Raw genomic sequence first — 24,404 nt, 5'->3', positions numbered from 1 at the left:
CGCGGACCAAGGACCGCTAAGCGAAATTTGGTGATATTTTTCAAGAGTCGCTAAAGCAAAAAATTCAGCGTCTACAGCAATATGCTTCCAACAGCAGAAATAAGTTGATCTAAAAACCTGTTCTGCAAAAAGGCAAGTCTTCCCGTTGCGTTTTAGTTATTCGCAGGCTAAGTAAACATGACCACGTAATTTACGGTAGCCTGAGTATCAGGCCTTCCTAAGGGGCTAGGGGAGAGGAGATTTTAGATGGGGGAGGGGGGAGGGGGAGAAGAGATCATCCTTCAGCTCTCTCCCTTTTTCACTTCCATCTTTCCCCTTTCCCCAGAAACGCCTGATACTCAGGCTAAATTTACGGTGCCGCAAAAATCCAAACTTCAAGAAAGACAAATTAACCTACCTGTCAACAAACTTTAATTTCGCGTCTTCACCCGCAGCAAGAAGGCTGAAACTTCGTCATATGAAAGAATGCTAATCAGTAAATCACGATATCTTTCATTATTCAACGTATTTTTTATCTTGACGAAATATTTTATCATTTTCGGAAAAGACGCGGACCAAGGGCATCGGGGACTTACGCGGACCAAGGAAAACATACTGTACACTTTAATCTACACATCGAATTAAAAAATCTTTAAGAGCTGCTGAAATTGGCCTGATAGCAGGTTACGCTAGGCTGCACCTCTCGCATCGTAAAAGTAAGTTAACGATCGCGTCCTCGTTCAGTGGAAGGCGAGTTTCCTTGTCCAGTCCTAAAGAAAGAACTTGAAGGTAATCAAAGTTGAAATCCCTCTGAGTTGCCTGTCTATAAAGAAATTTTAAAGCTCTGCTCCAGGTAGGTGTCCATACTTTCTTTTTTCCCTTATCCCTTTTCCCTCTGGTTTTTGTTTTCCATTCTGTTGGAATTCTTTGGGATATGAACTCAGCTCGGTCGAATGTAGTTCGCATAAGATTAAAAAAGTCGTCTGTTCGAGATCTTTGAATATAATTATGAAATTTCAGAAACATAAATTCGGCATATAAAATCTCGTCCATGCACAAGTAACTTTCTTCATATTTTGCAAGAAGTTCAAAAAGAGTACTGGTGTCTCCAAAAACGCTGCTATGTTTACGGAAGATCTGTTTGAGGTATCTATTTCTGTGTAATAAAATCGCTTTTGTTGACTCGTGCTTAAAACGCGTCTCCCGAAGACTTTCCTCGTTCTGTATTACATCTTTCCTCAGCAGGGACAAGTTTAGTTTTGAGGATATGACGGAAAAAATTACGGATTTATTAGCCACTTTACGTCTTCGCATGATCTCTCTATCCGCACTTTCCAGCCCTCTCAAAAGATCATCAAATAGACGAGACAAATCTGAGGCCGCTTTTAGTACGGCAGAAAGAGTGTTAAGGGTGGTCCGCAGTTGAGATAAATCTCGAGGTACCACTACATTACTCTGTTGCGCATCTATAGATGTTAACCACATTAGTTTATCTTGAAGAGGTACTTCATAAGGGTTTCTCAAAGTTCCGGTCCGATAATGATTCATGTCGTCTCGTTTGCAGTGGGTGAAAACACTCTTGTAAAAACGTTCATAGAGTAATTCCGACTGATCCAAAGCGAAGCGGTTGAGATGACCACCAAATAAATGTTTATAAAGTACATTAAGTTCTACCTCTCGATTTGGATAAATTAGCCTACCTCCATGTTCCTCAATTAAATCAACAATTTCCTGCCATGGGTCCCCTTTGCGTTTTCCATTATTTTCTGTCCCAACGTGCAATTTAGCAAGATATATAGGTGTTATCCCATGCATATTTGAACAGTTTACATCGACACCAAGGAAGTGTTTACCATTTAACAGTGTCTTGACAAAACCAGATAGACCTCCGTAAGCCGACAAGTGATATATTGTCAGGTTCAGCTTAGTAATGTTGCATCCAACATCGACAGCTGAAGTGCGTCTTGCAGCTTGAAATAAGATATCCGCCGCTTTTTCTGCACTCCTTCTTGCGTTAAATGAACTAAAAGGACGTATACCGGACATTATGGCAAGTTCTAAGGCACTGTACCCCTGAGGGGTAAGAAGAGTCAGATTGGCCCCCCAAGAAATGAACGTCTTCAGGGCCAACAAGTTTCCCCCTTGAGCGGCTCGATGTAAGGCTGTGTATCCCTCCGCGTCACGACATTCGTCGATGACGCGAAACCCTAAGGGATGAGTCTTCATAGCTTTTACAAGGGGGCCATCTTCTGAGTAACACATAAGCGAGTCACATGTGTGCTGCTCCACAAGGTTTTCGGATAACACTGTCGGTTTCCTGAAGGCTACTAAATGGAACTCGGAAACATTGAAGTGTTTGTTACATTCGATTTGAATGGTTACGTTGAAGCGTTTCAAGACAACATCAAGCCACCTGCCTCCATTCTGCAAGTAGATTAAGAGAGGGGTCCGTCCATGTTTATCTTTACAGCTAAGAAGACCACCCTTTGAAAGTATGATGTCAGCAATGAATGGTTTCTCTTTTTCAAAAGCACGGTGTAAGGGATAAGTCTGTGTTCCATCGCATTTTTGTGCCAAATAGGCGTCCGTTGACAGCAGCATGTTAGCGACAGAGTTGTGATTTCTCAGGTTCACTGCCCGAGAAAAATCAAAATTGTCATAACATTCCATCAAGGAACATTCCGTTACATAAGGGCGATAACGCAACTCTTCCGTTGTGAATTCGATGGCTAAATCTAATGGGGTTCTATCTTTATAGTCTGTTAAGCCTGTGCGGGCTCCCTTTTTTAAGAGCTCCATGACACAACACTCTTCTCCATTTTTGGCTGCAAGGTGTAGAGCTGTTGAACCTTTTTCGTCGGCTTGATTGACAAAGGAAAAATTTGTCGATTTGGTTATTTCCAACAGCTTTAAGCACTGAAAGTTTAATGGCACTGCCCTTGTAATTGGGTTATAATCGTCCGCCTGCAAAGTAAAATCCCCCTCTGACCCCCAAACGAAAATAGGTTCATCAGCCCACGTTGAGGCTTGGAACATTACAGTATCAGTATTTTCAAAAGTATTTAGCACAGTGTAGTGCAACGGAGTCATTCCATGCTCATCAGTGTCATAAACGCTAGCTCCCATGTCAATCAAGGGTTTGACTCTCTTATTGTTCTTACAAATTGCAGCACTGTGAAGTAATGTAGACTGGTTTTTGCTTCGTGTGTTAATATGAAGAGATGGTCTTTGGGAAATAAGCCACCTTATGAATAGGTAATGTCCATGGCATGCAGCTATATGAAGAGGTGTAGCTCCTTGACAATCCTTATCGACAGTCTTCGCTCCGTGGCGTAATAATAGGGTTCCTACTTCAACGTGACCGTACCTTGCAGCCAGATGGAAAGGAGTCGAACCGCAAGGGCATCTGTCTTTGTTGTATTCGTCTTCTTCCTCCAAATTTAAATGATAGCTTACATTCGCAGAAGTTAAATTCTGAAAGCGTCTACATTTGTGAGAAAGCTTTGCCCCACCCTTAATAAGCAACTCTGTCATCTCAACATGGTTTTGCCTAACAGCTTCATGGAGAGGAGTTCTACCTGTAAAGTCGGTGCAATGAATTGTCTTATATTCCTGTAAGAGGAGCAGCTGTGCAACTTTGGTATGATTTTTTGCAACTGCTAGGTGCAACGCACTCTGACAAAAAATCTTAAACCTGTCGTCCGACAAAACAGCATCCTCCGAATAAGCAGGACTTACTTGAGTTCGCGTTCGGTTTTGGAGCCAGTAAAAGGAACCATCGCATCGCATGCAGATATCTTCTACGCCAAACTTTAATAAATAGGCGACTACATTTACATGGCCTCCAAATGCAGCATATTGAAGAGACAAGTGACCTATCTGCGCTTTACGTTCGTGCAACAACTGAACAACTTCCAAGTGTCCATTTTGTGCCGCAAGTTGGATCGCTGTCACGTTAATACCATTGACGTCCGTAAATGAAGCATTTTTCCGCAGTAGTAATCGTACTACATCACTATGGCCACCCGAAGCAGCAGCGTGCATCATTGTAGAATTCCAGAAGGATGTTTTGGATCTTTCAATTGGATCGCCCCACAAGAAGCTTGGTGACGAAGGTGCTCTCGTCCGATGCTCTATGTTGGCTCCTTTACTTAAAAGATAGTCGACGTTTTCTGCCCGACCGTTTATTGCAGCAACAAATGCTGGGGTAAACCCATAGCTGTCCTCACAGTCGATGTCCTCGAACGCTTCACTAAGTATCTGAAGGACCTTTCTGTTACTTTCAGAGGCAGAAAGATGTAGAAGAGTGCGTTTGTCATTGTCAATGGTTGCATTAATGTAGCTAGCGTTGATATTCCTGAATTCATCGAGATAGTTATCGGCCTCTTCACCAAAGCTTATGTGCTGTGCTAAGCGATAAATGTCCATTGAGGAATTTGAGTTGTTTTTCAGGACACTGACATAATATTCCACCAAACGTCTATGCCCTCGACTCCTGCTTACATAATACGGTCTTCCAAGGTTGTCCTTACTCGTCAGCCATTCTCTAAACGTCTGGTGAAAAAGGGTAATGGTATTGTCCTCCGCATAAGTAACAAAATGCGAAAGTCCGTTGAGAGCATAAACAAAGTCGTACTCAAAGTCTATCTTTTCTTGAATGCGTAAAACGTCAAAAATATGATTTGCCGTCAGAGGCTCAAAGGTAGCAACTAGGATTTCCAATATTGCAAGTGCAGGTCTAAATTTCTCCCTCGATCCATAAGCCCTTCTTAAGTATCTCTCGTATTGTTCACCCACTGTTTTCGGCAGCTTGTTCAGATCAGCCTGATTGTGCCAGTCATCTTTTCCGTAATGAAGCATTAACTTTGCGAATAAAAAGTTTCCTTCACTTTGAGTCAATAGCTTGTTTGTCAGATAAGTGACTTCCTCACCGCTACTGAGGCCTAACATCTTTTTCACCTGTTCAAGGAAAGGTGGATCTTCAAACAACATTGATGCTATAAAAATTGCGATGTCTTGCAAGTTTCGCGCATCTGAAGACGACAGGTCCACCTTTGGAAAACCGCCAAAATGATTCAATACAGCGGAGTCATTACGTGATGTCATCACAAGACGCACCCATGTGGGAAGCCTGTTGTAAGTGTCCTTTACAAACTGTACTAACGAAGTCCCAGCGCTATCAGAGGCGCATTCATCTAAGGCATCTATTATTATAAAGTAATAACGAAGTTTGTTCTTTACCTGTCTTAAGGGACTGGCAATAGCTTGTTCAAAACAGTCATAAGGATCTCGCAAGCAACTTCTTTCGAGAACTCTCGGAATAAAAGAACTGTTATAAATCAGCATTCCGTACTCAGGAATCCTTCTGGCTATCAAGTCGACTAAGTTGCGAACAAAGAGACCAGGATCTTGAGTGGCTTTGTCTGAGTACTTGCAAAGATGATAGCCAATAATTCTCTTGTGAATGTAAGGACTGGATGCTCGGGAACAAATTAATTGTGCACTTAAAGCAGATTTTCCAACCCCCGGTTTACCGACCACCACAACCCCATGGACGACCTTGCCTTGTGAGTCCAACAAAAGAGACTCCAATTCATTGTAAAGCTAAAGTCGCCCCGTGAAGTGCTCTCGAGCGTTGTTCAGATGGCTCGTAAAATTGAACTCTTTGGTGTCAAACGGTACATCTCCAACTTCCAGGGGGCAACCTAACAAAATCAGGCAAAGGAGATGTTTGTCGAGTGGAGGGAAAAAAGAGTGAAGGGAATGTCCTTGGCTGTAAAATAATTTAAGTGAATAGCAGGTGTACAACATGTAAGTTCAAAATGCGATTATTGTAGCACGTTGAATGTTCGAATGGAAAGAGTTAACCAGTGAACGGGAAACACCTTTCATTTGTACCGCGCATGACTTCGAATGACCTCTTTTTAAAGATAGGGTTGACATTACGTAACTTGCGCACGACGAGGTGTAATCTTTGGAAGCTCGATCAAATAAGATGAATTCCGTCACACGGGCCAGAGATACTCCCAACAATTTAATTTATTATTCTTTTTGTGCACATGAAAATGACTCTTTAGTGGCAACAAACGCCGTTTTTTGGCGAAACGTTGAGAATTCGTCGTGTTGGTAATTGGGTGTCATGGAAAAGAACTCGAGCCACTCAACTCAGATTAATCTAAATCCTCGTGATAACGCTACACATAGATATGCGATTTAAACCAGTAAATACGTAAGACCTATGTGATCACCGAACTTACTCTAGCAATTTGGACTTCCTCAAAACTAAGAAATCTTCGACCTTTTACTGTCAAACTTAGAAAACCGTGAACACTTGAAAAATTTCAGGAATGTTGATTTATAGTGATCAATCACAATTAAGTTCAGGACATGCGAGCAAACACTCAGCCACAAACTAATTACCATTGTTGTTTGCGGTTTAGTCAGTTTCTCACGTCTTATTGGCTTTCTCCTCGCAACACAATAACATTCCATAAATATTTCTGGTGTTCACGGTTTTGTGCGTTTCACAGTAAAAATAGGGTTTTTGTCGCTTAAAGTCATGAAAGTTTAAAACTAACCTCGCGAAGCTATAGACGGTCAGCGGTAAGAATAACGGAAACAAGGCAAAGGGGAAAAAATATGATAAAAAGAAAAGAAAACAAAACAAAACAAAAAAACTAAAGAAAAAAAAACATGTACAATAGAGAAAGATGTTTCGAGTTTCCTCCTAAATGCATTGAAAACACTTTTTAGGCTATCCAGAGTACTTTTAGATCTCTAGAAATGCATTCTAAGCGGCGCTATTGGCCATTTCGGAGTTGCGTAGGGAACTGGGGCGAGTTTCAAATTTAAACTAATCGATAAACTGACACCACCAAATAAAAGGTCATGTTGAGATTGGTTATTTGACCAAGCTTGGTGCTCTAAGGTTGAACAGGGATCAAGTTATAACTCTTGAAACATGGTTAAAAATCCATACAAACGTCTGTACTTTTGTTACAGCGTCCGCCAATACCATATAAACTCTGAATTTTTTTCACGATTTCTGTGATATTCCTGAAAAGGGGCAAACACAATGATTTTCGAATAAGTTCCTTCCAAGTAGAAGAGGCATGACGAATTTTACAATTTAACAGAAAAACTGAAAAATATTTTAACGAGTTTATATGGTTTGGGGGGACGCTGTAACAAAAGTAGAGACGTTTGTATGGATCTTTAACCATGTTTCAAGAGTCATAACCGTTTGATCCCTGTTCAACTTTAGAGCACCAAACTTGGTCAAATAACCAATCTCAACATGACCTTTTATATAGTGGTCTCAGTTTATCGATTAGTTAAATTTGAAACTCGCCCCAGTTCCCTACGCAACTCCGAAATGGCCAGTAAAATTTGTATCTGTTCGGTTATCGTAGGCGAACTTGAGTATTTTTGAATTTACAGTATTTTTTTTCCCGAAAATTTTAGATGCAATTTTTAGTTTTACGAAAGTATGAATTTTTCTGATATAGCTGCATCGCATTTTCGAATCCGAAAATTTTAGGTTTCTTTTTCTAGGAAAAATAGCCAAACCTAGGGACTGAAATGCGACAAATTGAACTTTAGAAAATCGTAGGGAAATTATTAGACATGCTTCCGAACAGATACCAGCTCCCGGGCGAGAAAAACTGAACACATGAGATCGAGGCAAAATGTGCCAGGCCGGTCCAAGATGGCGTCCAAACAGTGAAATCGCATGGCATACGGAACGGTTACTACATCATGTACAGTACACGAATAGTAAGCGTTCTCCTCCGTCGAACGCAATGAACATGTAAGCTAAATAGAGCAACGCAAGACAAGCTTAATTTGCATTTGTAAACAAAAGCCTTTTTCACCCGTTTCAAAGATAAATTCAAGTCAAACAGACAAAGCTTTACCTGTTAAAAGTTCCAAACCGAATTTCCTCACCTTCTTCGTATATTTCGGGAACAGATTGTTTGATTATTCAATTATTTGTGAAATTTCTTTGTTTGTTACGGTAACAAACCGGGAAGCCATTTTGCTCGTAACTTACGCGAGTTTGGTGTCGCTCGTTCGGAGGAACTGGAGGTGAATCAGTGAATAATTAACAATTATTCCTCGAGCCCGAATGGGCTCTGAGTCAATAGCCCATGGTTTATGGGCTATTGACTCAGAGGCCATGAGGGCGAGTGTTACGAAAAATTGTATTGCGTGACTAACGTGACTTTCTAGAAGCTTCGCGAGAGTACATAGTTTGGATCTTGTGTAAGCGTTTCTAAAGCGGTATATTTTGTAATCTTTCTATAGTAAGACTATTTAGAAAGTTCTAGAATATTATTGTGAAAGTATATAAGTAGGCGAGTCCGAGTTAAGTTTTAACTAGTTTTCACAAGCGAAAAGAGTTTGACTCGACGTTAGTCGTGTTTAATCAAGTGTTACGAAAGTAGTGTTAATTCAAGTTGGCGGAGGCCGTGTAAGTTTATCAAGTTAACTGCATTTGGCGGAGGCCGTGTAAATTTAACGAATTACGTGCTGTTGTGGAGTTTTACTTCGTGGAAACTACGTTCATTTTTGGAATAAATCTTCTTGTTGCTGTTCCGACAACCCAGCTTTCAGTTTAGTTTGCAAGCTACCCGTCTTCTAAAAGATTACCCGCGTAACAGCGAGGGGAATAATTGTTTTAGTGAAATCCAACTAGTTGCACGGTCAAAAATATCGAGACAAAACAACTTTAGCTAGCAAAACGCGATTCAGCGGCCATTGTTTTGGTTTTCAAAGTCGGCGCTTTTTGCTTCTGGTGGGTATAAGATATAGCCTAGTAGTAGCTCAACCAATCAGAACGCAGCATTGATAATAGACCACTAGATGGATAGTACTAACACAGGATATCTGGAGAAAGAGTAGCCAATCAGAGCGCACGAAAAACACTATCCACCGTTTTAGTATATACTAAATACAATTAGTATATACACACTCAGTGATCTTGGTGATTTAAACGATCTGATTGGTTCGCTATCTCGGACTATTCAACAATATTCACCTCCTAGCGAGTACATAATGTGTGAGCTTGGTGTTTTTTCCCATTTTTTTAGAGAGTGATCTGACTTTCAAAAGTCGACAAAATCCTAGGGTTGACGTTTTTTAAGGAAATTAAGAAAAGACTTAGAAGTATTCAAAACAGCCTTTTCCATTTCCTGGAGCTGAGTTTTGTGCTCGGTGGATTGTTTAAAACTCCCGTTTATTCGCGTAGAAGAGGCCCTTTCCTAACAAGAAACATTTGGGCCAAAAATCAAAGTTTATTTTTCACAGATAAATTTGAAAGCAGAAATTCTACGTTTCAAGTAAATAGGAAAAAAAATGCTACAGGAAGACGACGTCTTACTTCGAGCAACCGAGCCGCCATTTCTGTCAGCTCTTCATGCGAAGAACGACACAACAAACCTTTTTTGCTATAAACTTGGCGAGTCAACAGAAAACAACAAAGCTCTACTTTTCTTCTCAGGAAAGGAAACAATTTAAACTTTTAACGGTTCCATTTAAGCCATTACACGGTTGTTTGCGAAGTGATAAACTTGAAACTTGTGAATTGCCATGTTTGAAAATTCTGCAAAGATCTGTTTTTAAACTTACGCGTGATTTGATTTGTCAATCAAATCGTACTTTTTAATGGTTTCCTCTCTGATATGTTGAGTTCACTTCGTGTGTACTAAAAACAATTATTCTTTTCAATCTCAGTGAATAGTGGCTTTAGGAATATTTACCTCGCCGCTTCGCGCGGCTCCGTAAATATATTCAGCCACTATTCTACACCTCTATTTCAAAGAATAATCTAAGTGTACATAGGCCAACCTAGGTTGCAAGCCGCTATGACCCACGCGCGATCCGCGTGCGGCAAAACTATAACCTCGCTGCTCTCGCAGCCTAACGGCCGCTCGCTTCGCTCGGAGTAAATTAAAGAACTCTGAAATAATTCCGATTTCTTGTTTTGTTGTTGCTGTTTTTGCAAATGTTGTACTCAACATAAGCACGGGTCTACAGACCCTATCCCTCTCCCCACCAATAGGTATATCTAACGTTGCAGCACAATCTGGGAAAAGGATAGCTATTATGGAATGCTATTGTGTGGCAAAGAAATCAGGCGTGGCAAAATAAAAACGCAAGCAACAACGTAAGTGTTTACTTAGTTTGTAGTTTGTAGCTTGCTCACCCTCGAGTGCCCTGATCTATGCTTTAATTCATGGTTTCAGTTCGTTGGACAGTAATTAATGAAACTTACCATCATTATAAGAATTGTGGCTCAAACATTTAAAGCATCCCAGCAGGATGACTAAAAACATCCAAAATGACAGAGACCTCGTACTCAAACTGCAGAGATTTACAACAAAACCTCGTATAGTCTTTTGGAGAGTCCATTCTATCTCTTTCCGGGCCAGGGTGAAAAAGGAGGTATTTCTTCTCTCCACGTCTTCTACTCTGTCCTTTATGCTTTGCAAGAGCTCAGTCGTTTTCTTTTGTCGCTTTTCAAGGCCGACAAGTTTTTTTCGTATTTTGTTGCTGACGCTTTTGCAGCACCTCTTAAAATCTTTCATTTCGCCTTCGATATCCCCCAACTGACCAAAAACCGCAACTTGAAAGTCAGCCAACACTTTCCTTTCTACGCTTTCTGCATCGAAGGTCGCCTCCATTGACGTGATTTCTTTAAGGGCGGTTTTCGCATCATCGTCAGCAGTTAGCTGCGTATCTTGGAGAAGATTTCGGATCGCTGTTAAGGCAACTGCTCTTTCGCTATCGGTGAGCTCTTGCCTTGGAGCGTGGCCCCATTTTGTGTTTCGCGTCTCTCGGACGGCTTCAATAACGTGTCGTTGTACAGGAAAATGAACACACCAACACATGAGGTTAATAAGTCCCGTACAGTCAGTAGTATTTGCATCTACCACAGTAGTCTTGCTGGTGCCTAAATCAGACATGAAAAGCTTGGCCACTTCCCAAACTCCACGATGAGGGTCTGTCCATGCTGAAGAGTCACTCTGATGCCATTTTGGTGAACTTGGTTTGCCTCCTCTATGGCACCTCACCAATTGTGCAGCCCACGCACAAGTGTGCTTGGTCGGTGTAGGACACGTACAAGGCGGCACTGTTCCGAGATTTAAGAGCAAAGCCTGGTGGAAAGTCTTCATTTCTCGTTCGATGTAAGGTCTCAGACCGTCCAACATAAGTGAGAGGGCGTGACCAACTGCCAACCAGTTTTGGTATTCCTTCTTCAGTATTTTGCTACGCCAATCTGCCGAAGGGGTGTGATGAGCCATCACGGATGTCTATACTACATACAATAGAAAACAGTTAAAATGTGGAGCGGGACGATGAGAGACAAAAAAAAAATGCAAAATTAAGCTATCCCGAGGAACATTACTTTTTGCGTTTTATGAATATGACAGTTCAGAAGTTCTTGTGTGTTAACGTTCACGTCCTTTTGGGCCATGACGGGAAATGTTTGCCAACTGACAGAAGAACCACGAAAATATTCGGAAGCTTTCTGAATACCTTACGTCGTCCAAGAGAAAATTTTATCACATAAATATGGTTCTTAATAAACACATCGTGCTCTATAGCTTAGAGTTTTAGAAGGTTGGATTTCAACCCCATTTCCCCTGTTCAAATATTTCCCGTTGGTCACTCTATTCCTTGGTAACCCATATAAATGTCTAACTGGTTCGCCCACAGGTAGACCGTCCGAGCAGTCCAAGATGTCACGCACAACTTTCAGATCACACAGCGCGCCTGATAGGCTCGATTACCAGCCGCTGTTCGGGAAAATGAGCCCGGGAGACGGCGGAAATCGAGCCTACGCGCCTGACATCACGGGTCGACATCTGCAGGTTGCCGTGTAGTTGAACGTTTTATGCAGGTAGTAGCCTACTACCGGAAGTGGGCTCCTGATCACTACAGCCACGTCGAATGGCCAAAATCACGGGTCAAAAACTGAAGTGAATTCAAGTGTCGGGCTTCAATAGATCTCGGCTTAACCGTGGTATTTAAAGGGACAGTTTTACGATAATTTCTTTCAAGTATTAAACTACGTTACAATGATCATGGGCATCCCCGACTGATGATGCAGAAAATGGCATACATGTGTGTGAATCCTCAAACAAACCATTTTTATGGACTTTGACTTTTCTCATATTAAATAACATTCACAAAATATTATTGTTTGCCCACACAATAATTTTATGGTAAACGTATTCTTTATCTGTAGCGATATATCACTAAATAGGTGCTTGGATTAATGCTAAATACTAAATAGAAGTTCATTTCAAAGAACAGATTATTGTCTGACTTATAATATATTTGGTGTATACCATTGTTCTTTGTTCCTGTGTTTACTCATAACATAATGGTCACACACGATTGCAGATTAGTCTATGGTAACAAACCTTTCACAGTACAACAAATTATCATTTTCACGTGATTGCGCTGCTTAGCCCACTCCAGAATAATAATGTTCGACAGAATTCGAAAGATATCGTATGTAGCCTTTGAATTTTACTTCAGTCATGAAACAGTAAAGTTGGTCGTTTCTACTTATACCTAAAATATAAGGCTCCTTAAACTGAGAGTCGATAAGCAGTCGACACATAAACAAATCCTGAATCGAAACAGTTCGTAGGAAGCTGTAGGAGGCCTCTTCAACGATGACGGCAGCGATAGCGAAAAACATCATCATAAAAATGAATTTCCGTTCTCGCGTTTACTCCATCTCGCTTAAAAAAGGAAATGTTGGTGAATTTCCGGAATCCCTGAAATGAAATTCTTGGGGACCGCGCACAGGTTCAGACAGTTGGAAAGAGAAGAGGAAGATTTAAATACTTGTCGTTGTGTGTTAAACTCCTCCACAGAATGTCTCTAAAACGTCGCATAATAAGGAAATTTCACGTCGTAGTCGTCCAAGGACGGCAAATAAATGTACCAAATAGGAGCTGCCCTTGCAAAACTGTTGTTTTGCTTACTAAACCCATAGCTTTTAGTGAGGTTTGTCTCCTCCTCAGGCGCTCCGTTTTACCTCCGAACGTTGGTCGCGAAAAAAGGCGAACGTGAGTGACTGGTAAAATTCTCGCTGCCGTCGCCGTCGTCGTTGCTAAAGGTGATGTTACACGGGATGATTCGTAACGACGACTTTTTGCCCAACAAAGCATTGCAATGTTGGAACAATACTGCAACCATTTGAAAGATTGTCACCCCTGTTGCGCTAAAAATCGTTGTTGCGAATCATCCCGTGTAACATCACCTTCAAGCTCCCTCAGACTGACTAACCGGGAACCGAACGATTAATTACACGTGAGAAACGCAATGGCCACAAATGATGTATCAAGTTCGTATCAGGCCAGGGAAGCCAAACGTCTTTTGGTCATTGACGAGTGAAGTGATGGCAAAACTAACACTTAACTACAGTAGTCGCTTCTTGCAAGTTGTCCTTGACTGTTCACTACTCACAGAGAATGCAAATGCTTACCTGCAACCGTAAACTCAATTCAACAAATCATGATTCATTGATTTCCTTTTCCACGAAAATCCCTTTACCAGCATCCTTTGCGAAAAAAAAGCACTACGTCATTTCAAAGAAAGAAAAGTTTAAAATCTGGAATAAGGAATCCGGATTCGGATCGGGAATTCGGCATAAAACCTCCAAAAAAAATAAGTGAAGTAAAATAAAGTAATAAATAAATAAATAAATAAATAAATAAATAGGTAAATGAATAAATAAATAAATAAATAAGAAAATTCACATGTTCTGTAGTGGAAAGGTTGGAACATGGACTCTTCGTTTTCCCGCAAAAGAAAAAACCTTAAGACGAAATAAGGGCACCGTTCGATAAGATTACCCAATCAGCAATCCATTTTCTATTCCCCTAGTTATGGAAGATTGATTTTCAGCAATTATTCGATCAGGTGGGAGTACGTTGTGTGTTCGCTAAACCAACCAAAAGTCGTGGCGTTTGTGTCTGTTCTAAACCAAGCAAATTCTTATATTCTTGTTCGTTTGCCAGTTTAGTTTTTTCATGCGTAATCATTTCAGGGTCACACATTGAAAATCATTCTATCCATCATCCTCGAGTTTCCATTTGGGGAAAACGGTGTCTTGGCATGTAAAAATGCTAGTCACAATCATCATGCCAAGAGAAGCCTGTTGCAGTATCAGACCACGCCATAGTTAATTAAGTGCATTGGTTACGAACCCGTTGGACTTCCTTGTTACGATGTAATCACATGTTTTTGTCAGCTTTTCTGGACTTGACCATGTACAACATTCAATTTGAAAGGGAAAGATGGCAAATTATTTTTGCTGGAAATATCTTTAAGTCGTAAATGTTCATCAGTAGGATGCATGAAATTATAACCTGAGTATCAGGCCTTCTTTAGGGTTTAGGAGAGAGAAAATTTGAGGTTTTAGGGGAACTTCTGATAGTCATATTTTCGTGGACAACAATAGCTAACATTTCTGCATATTTCAAATGCATTGTTAGTTACTGCTATTCACGTGAAAATGAAACTTGGAAAAATACCCCTAAATAATGAGAGGCTCTCACTTGTAAACACGAAATTTCTAAGAAAATAAAAAAAATAGCGAATTGTAGCCCATATTTTTCTGCCTTACAATATATCAAGGGTGTTGAAACGCAAAAGTAATATAAAGCGACCTCACGGTTAATCTCGAGAATCTCAAATTTTTAAAAAAGTCTACCGAGCGGTTTAAACATCATTCGTTTTTTTTTTATATTTGTTAAAGTAGACCAACATGTTTAACCGCTGACAAGAGCGCCTCGATACCTACTAAGCAAATCCTTCCTTCTAGCAATCGGCTAGAGCTATCTCCATGATTTCCTTCATTTCTCGCTTCCCTCTTAAAACAGTGCATCCTTTTCGAAATTTCCTTACTGTTCTCCCTCCCCCCACCCTATACAAAGTTGAAACTCGGAAAAAATTCTGGATAAACGCGTTCAACAATGTTTGTGGGGGTGAGGGGAGGGGTTGGACCTGTGTGAATTGAAAACGCACCAGAAACGCAAAAGTATCCCAAGACTTTTGTCCAGGATCGTAGAAAACGAAGACCTACAACCCATAAAACGATGATCTAGAAAACTAAGACCTCTTTATATTCGTATTTATGTAATACTTTCAACCGCTAAATTCCTAACCGGACACTTTCATTTTTTCAGGATGTGAATGGAAATATATGTCATTAAAGCGATGAATGACCTTGTGGAAAAGGTCGCGTATCGTTTGAGCAAAAGATTGCAGCTGAAACATCGAAGAATCGCTCCTTCGTCACCATACTCCAAGGAATCCAAGGAGGCTTTTATACAGGATCGTATTAAGAGAGCTTCTCAATCATTTAGCGATACCAAAGGTCTTAACTTGGCTATAGAGTTTCTGTCAACGTGGAATAGACACCTAAAATTTGTCCAGTTTCATGGGTTGTTGCCTATGAAACGAAGCAGGCAAAGGCTTTCGTTCAATTTTTCCTGCCTCCACGGCTTCCAAACATATTCGTACACAGAACGCCGTTTCCCCGATCGCTCAACAAGCTCTATACAAACTGGAATCTTAGTGTGGCACATGACGATAATTTTTACATTTGTTTTTAATTTTTGTCAACATTAGACCACTATACCACAGGTAACCCAAGCTCACGCTTGTCAGGTAGTTGATTATTCATTACTAACAATTTTCTTAAGCACAGGTAGCCCAAGTTCGAAATATGAGCATTGGCGAACATCGGCATTGTTGCGGAACATTCGAAATAAAAGGATTTGTATGGGAAAAAAACAATCGTTTCCGTAACCTACGAAAATGAAAGGATTTCAATAAAAAATAGCTTACCTTACATAAAATGTGTGTTACGTCTCTCCTGGGGGGTCCATGGGCAGATTTATGTCCGTTTTATGGGTTGTACTGTAAACGGTTGTCTCTCTATATAAAGGTTTACGGTAAACCTTTATAGAGAGAGAAAACTCTGCAACAATTACGATGTTCGCCGATGCTTACATTGCGAGCTTGGGCTACCTGTGTCTTAAGTAACTAATAATTCATCAGTAAACAATTGAACGTGTTTAGGAAACCTGAAACGAAGTCACAAAACAAATCCCAAGGGACGGACCATTAGAAAACTTATGGGGGGGGGGGGGGGGGGGCGGGCGAAGTACAAAAAAAATATTCGCGCAAGGAAAAATTAAATGGAAAAAATTCTTGCACGCCAATTAATCCTAAAAAATATTCATGCTATGGCCTAAAAAAAATTCATACAAGGAATTTGAAAACGACAAAAAATTCCTGCGGCTCGAAAATTCCCCTCCCCCCCCCCCCCCCATAACATTTCTAATGGTCCATTCCTAAGTGAAACACAAGGAAAGCACTAGGTAAATTGTCGCCGTTCGAATTGTTAAAACGTTAGCTTAGGCCAAGTGCGAAACCAAGCTCATAATTGCATTGACGAATGTAAAATAGATATTTTGTGCCTATGTTCACTGGATATATTTGGCGAAAAATTACGGAATGTTCGTCCTCGTCATTGCCCAGTTGACAAAAAGGAAAGTCCGCGATTTTACTTTGAAGCGTTGCATTTGTTTAAAGAGGCCTAATTTGATCTTGCTAACGTGATTAAGTTTCTTGTGCTTTGAAGGTGAGGGAATAAAACCCGAAATTTGGGTTTTGCATTAGATGTTAATAAGGTGACTTTGGCCACCGTGACGGGGTTTGGAAGGTTTGGCTTAAAGCGCTTGAGTCTGAGCGAATGACCTATTTTCGAAGACATCACTTTGTTTAGTGAAAATAACCGGATGTACGATGTATAGACTAAAAAGGTAATTTATTAGTTGTGAATTTAAAACAACAACAAAACTGCTTCTCATACACGCTAATGTTAAACCAAAGAAAGCCTCCAAGTATGTTTTTTGGTTAAACGAATTTATTTTGTATGAATACAAACACCGCAATAACAACAGAGACATTTGTAGCGTTTCGTTTTGTCGCTCACTCTAAAATCGCTCAACCTCAAAAATTTCAAAGAAACTGGGCATCACTCCAGTTGAGACTCCTCTTCACGATGTAATGCAGCCACACTCTGTTTTACGATCTGCGAGTAACCACTGGAAGAAAGAGTGAACAAAACCAGTTACCACCAGTAGGTCTGTTTTTGTACCAAGAAGGAGATTAAAGTGCCTTTATTTACCATACATCCATTCATACTCATAACCTATTACATTACTACAAGGCAGAGATCAAGCAAGCTCTGTAGAGCTATTAGACGGTCTCCGCTTTATTCTAAATACCTGTAGATGTAAAGAATACAGAAGTCGCACTTCCTATTGTACGAATTGATATGAACTAAAACTATTTCAACTTGAGCGGTCATTTTAAAGCCATGTTCACGCTACAACGGATGGCTCTTACTTCGGCACGAAGACCATATTATCGAATAGGGCTTCTTTACCACATAAGTACAGTGATTTCGGCGCGATGCCTGTAAAGGTGCGAAGCTGCGCCGCGCTGATCTCGAAAGGGGTGCGTCACATATCAGGTAGGCTCGGTTCCACATTATGGTGCAGTGTGATCAGTTTCTAGTCGGACCATAGCGGAAATGAATAAGTAGGAGCTAGGGATGGAACCCACTGAGACGGAAGTAAACACTAAGGCAACGACGACGGCGACGGCAACGAGAACGGCAAAAAAGCAATAGGTTTAGATTAGCAAAACAACAATTTTTCACGTGCATCACGCTTTTTTGTACATTTCTTTGCCGTCATTGCACGACTACAATGCAAGAGTGCCTAATTTCACGTTTTGTCGAGGACGGGAACAGAAGACAACAACTTTCTTTTTCTTTTCCTGAAAGTACAGTTCTTTAGAATTCAACTCCAAACAAATTTGCCAACACTTGAAAAATTAAACGAGATAGAATAAGCGTCATAAAGTTTAAAGCAGCGAACATTCACTATTGAAGTGACGTTTTCGTAGTCGTCGCCGGCATCGGATCTTAAGCTTCCTAATAACTATACCGGATAGGTAGACTAAATCCCTTCCGTTGGACTCCCACCTTACCTCTCGTCCTTATAGATCCTGAAGTAATAATCCACAAAGTCCGCCCTTCCAAGGTTCTCTACAAACTCTTCGTCATGTGTGATGATGACAAGTTGAAAGTTCCTCTGGAGTTGTCTTGTCCTGATAACTCTGTGAAATAAGGAAAACAAAGTACTCCACTTGCTAAATTGCTTTTCAGGGTAATATAAAACACTGGTAAAGAGACTACTGTCAGACTGCTTAAAAAAATGGCGCAGCTTTCAAGTTATGAAGTAATGAGTAATGATGCGCCCTAATGTGAATGTGAATTTGAGACAGAACCACCACACCGGGGCCTACATCCCTTACTCTTTACTAACAGTGAGTGGCTTTTGACGTCCCATACAATTTATTATATGTCAGCAACGGTTGTGAGACGGACTCTACAGTTTCTCGTCCTTATCCGAGAAGAATAGAAAGTCTAACTGTTTGCAGATATCATTACACTTTCTTCTCAGTCATTTAAAGACCCTGAGTGTTGGTCCTGCCGGGGTTTGAACCAGCCAGGCGGCGGTTAAATGAGGAAGTAAACAACCAAAGTAACAACAACGATAGAATGTTGCAACTGCTTAATCATCTCACTTCAAGAAGAACAATTGAAGACTTACGAAGCCAACTGGTTGGCCAAACTTTCGATATTGTCTTCGTCCAAGTTGGTAGTTGGTTCGTCAAGCGTTAGAATACCGCAGTTCAAACAAAATGTTTCCGCCAGGGCTAATCTGATAATCAGTGACGCCAGAACCTCAAATTAAACAATGTTATACATGATAATCAGCGAAGCCAGAACCTGAAATTAATGGAAATTAACACTTATTCCAATAGGCCACTTCCGAGTTCCAAAAACCCTCACTTTCAAAATGAGGCCAAGTGCACAACCTTTCTCGTGAAAATGAGTTTTATTTGCATGAGAATGAAAAATGATTTCCATATCAAAGGCTGAGCACTTAACCTCGTTTTGATACAGAGAACCAGGGGAACTCGGAAATGTCCTATTCAGAGCTGAAAACAGTTTCAAAAGTGATTGAGATGGAAAAATACTTCGCGCGATTCTCAAATGGTTTGTCAGTCGTGCATGCCTACCACCGTTGACCAGCCGACTTTTGCGCTGCATACCGGTGCTACATCAGTCCAGGGACAAACTCTCGCGCTGATTTTGTGCGTTTCCTTTTCCATTATTTCAAAAAACGTCAACGGATAAAAAGCTACAAGTTCAAACGATAAGAAGGAAAATTATAAGTGAGATTGTGTTTTATCACCGATTAATTATAGACTGGTACAGCAAGGGCATGCGCTGATGGATTTTCCATTTTAAAAATTTCCTTCTGGGAAACTGAATCGCATACAAAGGACATGAGCATTCTTAAGCCTTCGTTTCAAATGACTCCTTTTTCGGAGGGCATTTCCATCTCAGTTATTAAATCAACTGAGGAATGCGGGGCGAAAATACAAGTGAATTAGGTTTCTTATTAAAGGCTTTAGCATTTGGGGGTGGTGTGGGGAACCCCAAAAACGACATATATACAAACCTTTTGTCCAGCGCTACAGCGCCCCCTCATGTCCAGGGCAGTGTCGCCTTTAAGCATAACAACCTAATGGCGGAAGGGCTACAGTTAAGAGTAGTAGTTTAATCATTTACAATGCAATTATCTTGGCGAGTCGTTAATAGGTGCAGAAGTTCAAATGAACCAATCAAAACACGAGCAAATACTCAAGAGAGCCAATCACAAGAGACCTTTTCAGCTTGTATGCTTGTTTTCTCATTTCAGATCACGTGATAGTACCTCAGAGAACTGTATCTTATGTAAGTTGTCTTATCCACGTGCATACGCATGCGTAAGTTTTAGAAAAGATAACTTCTCCTTGACAACACCACGTGGAGGTTAAAATTGGGAAAACACAATACAAGCTAAAAAGGTCTATATGAAAGGAATTCAAGTGAACCGAGCAGACCAGTCATAATAAGTGCATAAATTCAAATAAACCAACCATAATATGGAAGCCATTCATGTAAACCAAAAGAACCAATCATTATACGAGCATGAATTGAAATGAAACAATCAGAACTTGATGCTATTTTCGTTGACAGTAAAAAGCGCGGGAAAACGTCTGTCCTGATAACGTTTGGATCTTACTTCTGATTGGTCAAGAAAATAACGCGTGATTTTTCCAGTCAAACTATATCACGTTAAGTCGAAGCCGTGGATGATCAACTGAAAACTTTAAATGTGAATGTAAATCTGGCTGAAACCTTGAATCTGACTGTGCTTATCGTACTTAGTAGTTCGCAACCTGTGCTAACTTGCATACTTCCGACCGAAGAGGTCAACGTCTTTTCCGGTTCAGTGGAACAGAAATGTTGTAAACGAAAGAGGAGTAAATAAAACAAGTCAGACAACAAGCATAGATTACCCTGTAATTGTATGTCCGTCGTGCTTTCGATGCTCCGCTTCCTTCCTCCTCATCTGACCGAATTTCAATGGTGTCGATGTCTGCATGAGATAGAATGAGACGTGTGATAAACTCGTATGCATGACAAACTAAAGGAGATTTGAAAGTGCATGGTAACCCTAGCACTACTAATAATGAGAAAAACAATAAACAATTTACACACAAAAAAAATCGATTTTTCGTTATGTAAAATCCTAGGAAATTATAAGCAGTGTGGTAAAATTCTGCCATATTGTCTGCTAATTGAATGGTAACAGCTTAAGATTATTTCATCAACATGCTTACACCATAACGTGGTCTAAGAGTCGAAAGGGTTTAAGACAGGAAGCGTTCTATCCAATATCAAATCTACTCCTCTGCTTCTGAGTATCGCATAAAACACTCCGTGCTAGATATATCCTATTTTGAACGACTTCGACAGTCGCGATAAGCAACGGCTTTTGCTTCTTATCTTATTAATCGGGACCTTCTGGTACTGTCACTCTACTTGCTTTAACCCTTTAGGTCCCAAGAGTGTTCAATATCAATTTTCTCCTAACAACATCAGCAGATCAACAAGAGTAAAGGTTATGAGAATTACTAAATTGATGATCAAAGGGAGAATACTTTGATCTTAAACCAAATTCTCTCAACTATTTTTAAAAGAAATGTATGGAGATCGGTCTGGAGAATTTGTATTTGGATCTTGGGGCTGAAAGGGTTAACAGTTGGAATAAAAAGGTGAATAAACTGTGTAGTAGTGACCCAGCCATGCAGATGAAACTATATATTGTGGAAACAATGTGTGTCTTCCTGTAAAAGATGGCTATGGCTTTTTGAGTCTGTGGCAGAAAACCTACATACGTGCATCCCGTAGTTTGTCTGTTCCTGTTGAAACTGACGGACATGAACTTACCATTTCCCTTGTAAGTGTTGATCCAATACTCTTTGATGATTTTATTTATCTCTGCCATCTTTAGGCCATGATAACGCATGATAGCCCTGAAGAATCAATCGAAAGTGAAAGCGATTCAGCAAAATTCAGTTGATCACTGAAATCCTCAAAGTTCTAACTAACTTTTGTTTAAATGTGTCATAGCCCTACCCGTCCAGTGCTTTGTAGTATTTCTCAAGATCTGCATTTGCCATTTCAGTTGTCTGAGAGAAAAAAATTTCAAACAGGTTTACCAAGTGAGTCCATCAGAAATTACAACAATAAAACATAGATTTGTTCACTTTAAAGAGCCTGGGACAACAAAACATTTATAAAGAATTCGTCCAAACCTCTAACCTCGCTCATGCGGAAGCTACACTACCGTTAACTAATTGAAACTAAAAGATCTACCACTGAAGATCCATAAACATTTCAAAACTGACAATTTGCGAGCTTGTCTACTCTTTACCATTACATACTTTCAGCGCAATGATCTGCTGTCTGTGCTTCTCGTCAGCATTTTTGTATAAGTCACTGCGCAGCTCCCTCTGACATCTCTTCACCTCATCGTCGAAGCCTCTCAGCCGTCCTTCATAATGCGCTTTCTATAACAATAATAATAATAAAAAAAAAAAGATCAGAGGCAAGCAGTGAAAATGTGAATTAATACAAAAAAGCATGTGACTTTACAACTTACGTTCTTCCTTAATTCATCAGACTGTTGCTGTAGATCTTGCCTCTGACTATAAGAGAACGAAATGAACCGACGTGAAATGGTTGGAAAGTAGTTCAAAACGAAAAAAATGGAAAATTGGAAAGAAGTTCAAAACGTAAAAAACGGTAAATTGGAGAAATAATAGCAATAACATTTGAACAAGAACCTCCCCCGCACCCATATTCTTACGTCACAAGGTCCTGGTGCTCTCCAAACTTTTTGAGTTCTCTCTTAACATCGTTTATTTTCTTCTCGATGTTCTGAATCTCTTCTTGAGTGCTCTTCAGCTGCATATTATCTTCAAGCTCACGCGCACGAATCTAAAAGAGACATAACAAATGGCACAAGTACAGACGCATGAGCAAGGCGAAAAATTTACACTACACGCAAATTATTGATCTCTTAAGCCCCAAGGTCTCAATACAAATTCTACAGACAGATCTCCATACACTTTATTAAAGAATTGGTTGAGAGAAGTTACGTTCAAGTCCTTAGCATTTCAAGCGCCAGGGTATCCCTTAAATCTTATTAGTTGTCGCGTGTCTACATACTTTTAGTGCGCCACTCTCTGTATATTGATTCTCTTTGGTTTTATTTTGTTCGTTCACTATTTTGTTTTTTTCGGACTGTGTTTAAATTAGCCACGCTGAACCAAATGTTCCTGTACAAATAAATGTATAAATAAAATTGAGAAACGATCACAGCATTTTCCCTTAGTAGATGATCATTCTATTAATTCTTCTAACCTATTATCTTCAATTGACATCGTTAGGAGAAAATTGATGTTGGTCATTCTTGGTACTTAAAGGGTTAACTAACCTGTTGCTTAGCAATGTCTTCCTTCAGCTTATCGATTTCGCTAGAAACGGCTTCTTTTTCTTCCCCTGCTTTCTGAGCTCGTCCCTCCAACTCCTTCAAACGAGATGCGTTCTCATGTAAAGCTGAATCTCCTCCCAGACTCACGTACCTGGAACATAAAAAAAAAACAAATTACTAAAATGATTGTCGGCTACACATTCTCTCAATGATAACTGCAGGGTAGTAGGTGCAGCTGATCGACATCTAAGCAATTTAGGTTGGTGCGTATGCTGGTATTATCATTAACTTCTCAAACTCATTCATAATTAAAAAAGAAAATACAACGAAATTTTAATAAATGTTTAATGGGTGTTTGGAAATCAGATGAAAAACTGCTCTTTTTTGAATCCTTAATTTCTCCTTCTAAAACCATTTTGTTTGAGAAGTAATATCAAGCATTCGACACAGTGTTTCATCACCAGTTCTCAAACTCATTAATAATTCATAAAGAAAATTCAAAGGAAATTAATGTTTAATGAGTGTTTGGATATCAGATGAAAAACTGCTCATTTTTGCATCCTTAATTTCTCCTTCAAAAATGATTTTGTTTGAGAAGAAATATCAAACATTCGACACAGTGTTTCATCACCAGATGAAAAACCTCGAAGTTCGCCAAAAATACTCCGCTGCGCGTCGTATTTTCAACTCTCTTCTTGGTGTTTCATCTGGTGATGAAACGCTGCGTCTCATGTTTGATATAATACTTCTCAAACTCATTAATAATTCATAAAGAAAATTCAAAGGAAATTAATGTTTAATGAGTGTTTGGATATCAGATGAAAAACTGCTCATTTTTGCATCCTTAATTTCTCCTTCAAAAATGATTTTGTTTGAGAAGAAATATCAAACATTCGACACAGTGTTTCATCACCAGATGAAAAACCTCGAAGTTCGCCAAAAATACTCCGCTGCGCGTCGTATTTTCAACTCTCTTCTTGGTGTTTCATCTGGTGATGAAACGCTGCGTCTCATGTTTGATATAATACATGAAACACCTCGAAGTTCGTCAAAAATACTCTGCTGGGCGTCGTATCTTCAACTCTCTTCTCGGTGTTTTATCTGGTGATCAAACACTGCGTTTCATGATTGATATATTACTTAAAGAATAAAAAATTTTACTCCTTAGCTTCAAAATATTTGGATTACTTTTGTAAATTTCTTTTGTTTGACTCTGGTCAACACCAGACTGAGTCCACTAGGTGACGATCCGTCGGGCGTATTTCCCAGATATGAAAGCAGCGCTAGTCTTTTATACTATTACATTGTATTACGGACGCTATCCGGCGCTTAAAGCAAATCGACACAAGTCCCCTATAAGTATCTATATCTGTTAAAACGTAGAGACTGAAGCACCGTTCACACGAATCCGGCGAATATTTT

At 40.0% G+C, this 24,404-nt stretch overlaps 1 protein-coding gene and 1 pseudogene across 1 annotated transcript in view; both read right to left on the bottom strand.

Annotated features, from left to right (window-relative positions):
* Positions 1 to 658: 658 nt before the first annotated feature.
* Positions 659 to 11,285, bottom strand: LOC140936860 (uncharacterized; annotated as a pseudogene).
* Positions 11,286 to 16,901: 5,616 nt separating this feature from the next.
* Positions 16,902 to 24,404, bottom strand: part of LOC140937050 (DNA repair protein RAD50-like) — a 47,054-nt gene continuing 39,551 nt past the window's right edge. Inside the window, exons 33-43 of the mRNA XM_073386580.1 lie at positions 22,986 to 23,133; positions 22,356 to 22,486; positions 22,149 to 22,194; positions 21,931 to 22,056; positions 21,623 to 21,675; positions 21,434 to 21,519; positions 20,500 to 20,579; positions 19,617 to 19,679; positions 18,699 to 18,832; positions 18,073 to 18,201; positions 16,902 to 17,120 (exon numbers count right to left, since the gene is read on the bottom strand). Coding sequence (XP_073242681.1) covers positions 17,051 to 17,120; positions 18,073 to 18,201; positions 18,699 to 18,832; positions 19,617 to 19,679; positions 20,500 to 20,579; positions 21,434 to 21,519; positions 21,623 to 21,675; positions 21,931 to 22,056; positions 22,149 to 22,194; positions 22,356 to 22,486; positions 22,986 to 23,133 — 1,066 coding nt within the window. The 3' untranslated portion in view covers positions 16,902 to 17,050. The remainder of the gene's footprint in view (positions 17,121 to 18,072; positions 18,202 to 18,698; positions 18,833 to 19,616; positions 19,680 to 20,499; positions 20,580 to 21,433; positions 21,520 to 21,622; positions 21,676 to 21,930; positions 22,057 to 22,148; positions 22,195 to 22,355; positions 22,487 to 22,985; positions 23,134 to 24,404) is intronic.

This window comes from Porites lutea, chromosome 5 (assembly GCF_958299795.1).
Source record: "Porites lutea chromosome 5, jaPorLute2.1, whole genome shotgun sequence".
Taxonomy (NCBI): domain Eukaryota; kingdom Metazoa; phylum Cnidaria; class Anthozoa; order Scleractinia; family Poritidae; genus Porites; species Porites lutea.
The sequence above is the reverse complement of the archived record's forward strand: the minus strand, read 5'-3'. Positions and strand labels throughout refer to the sequence as shown.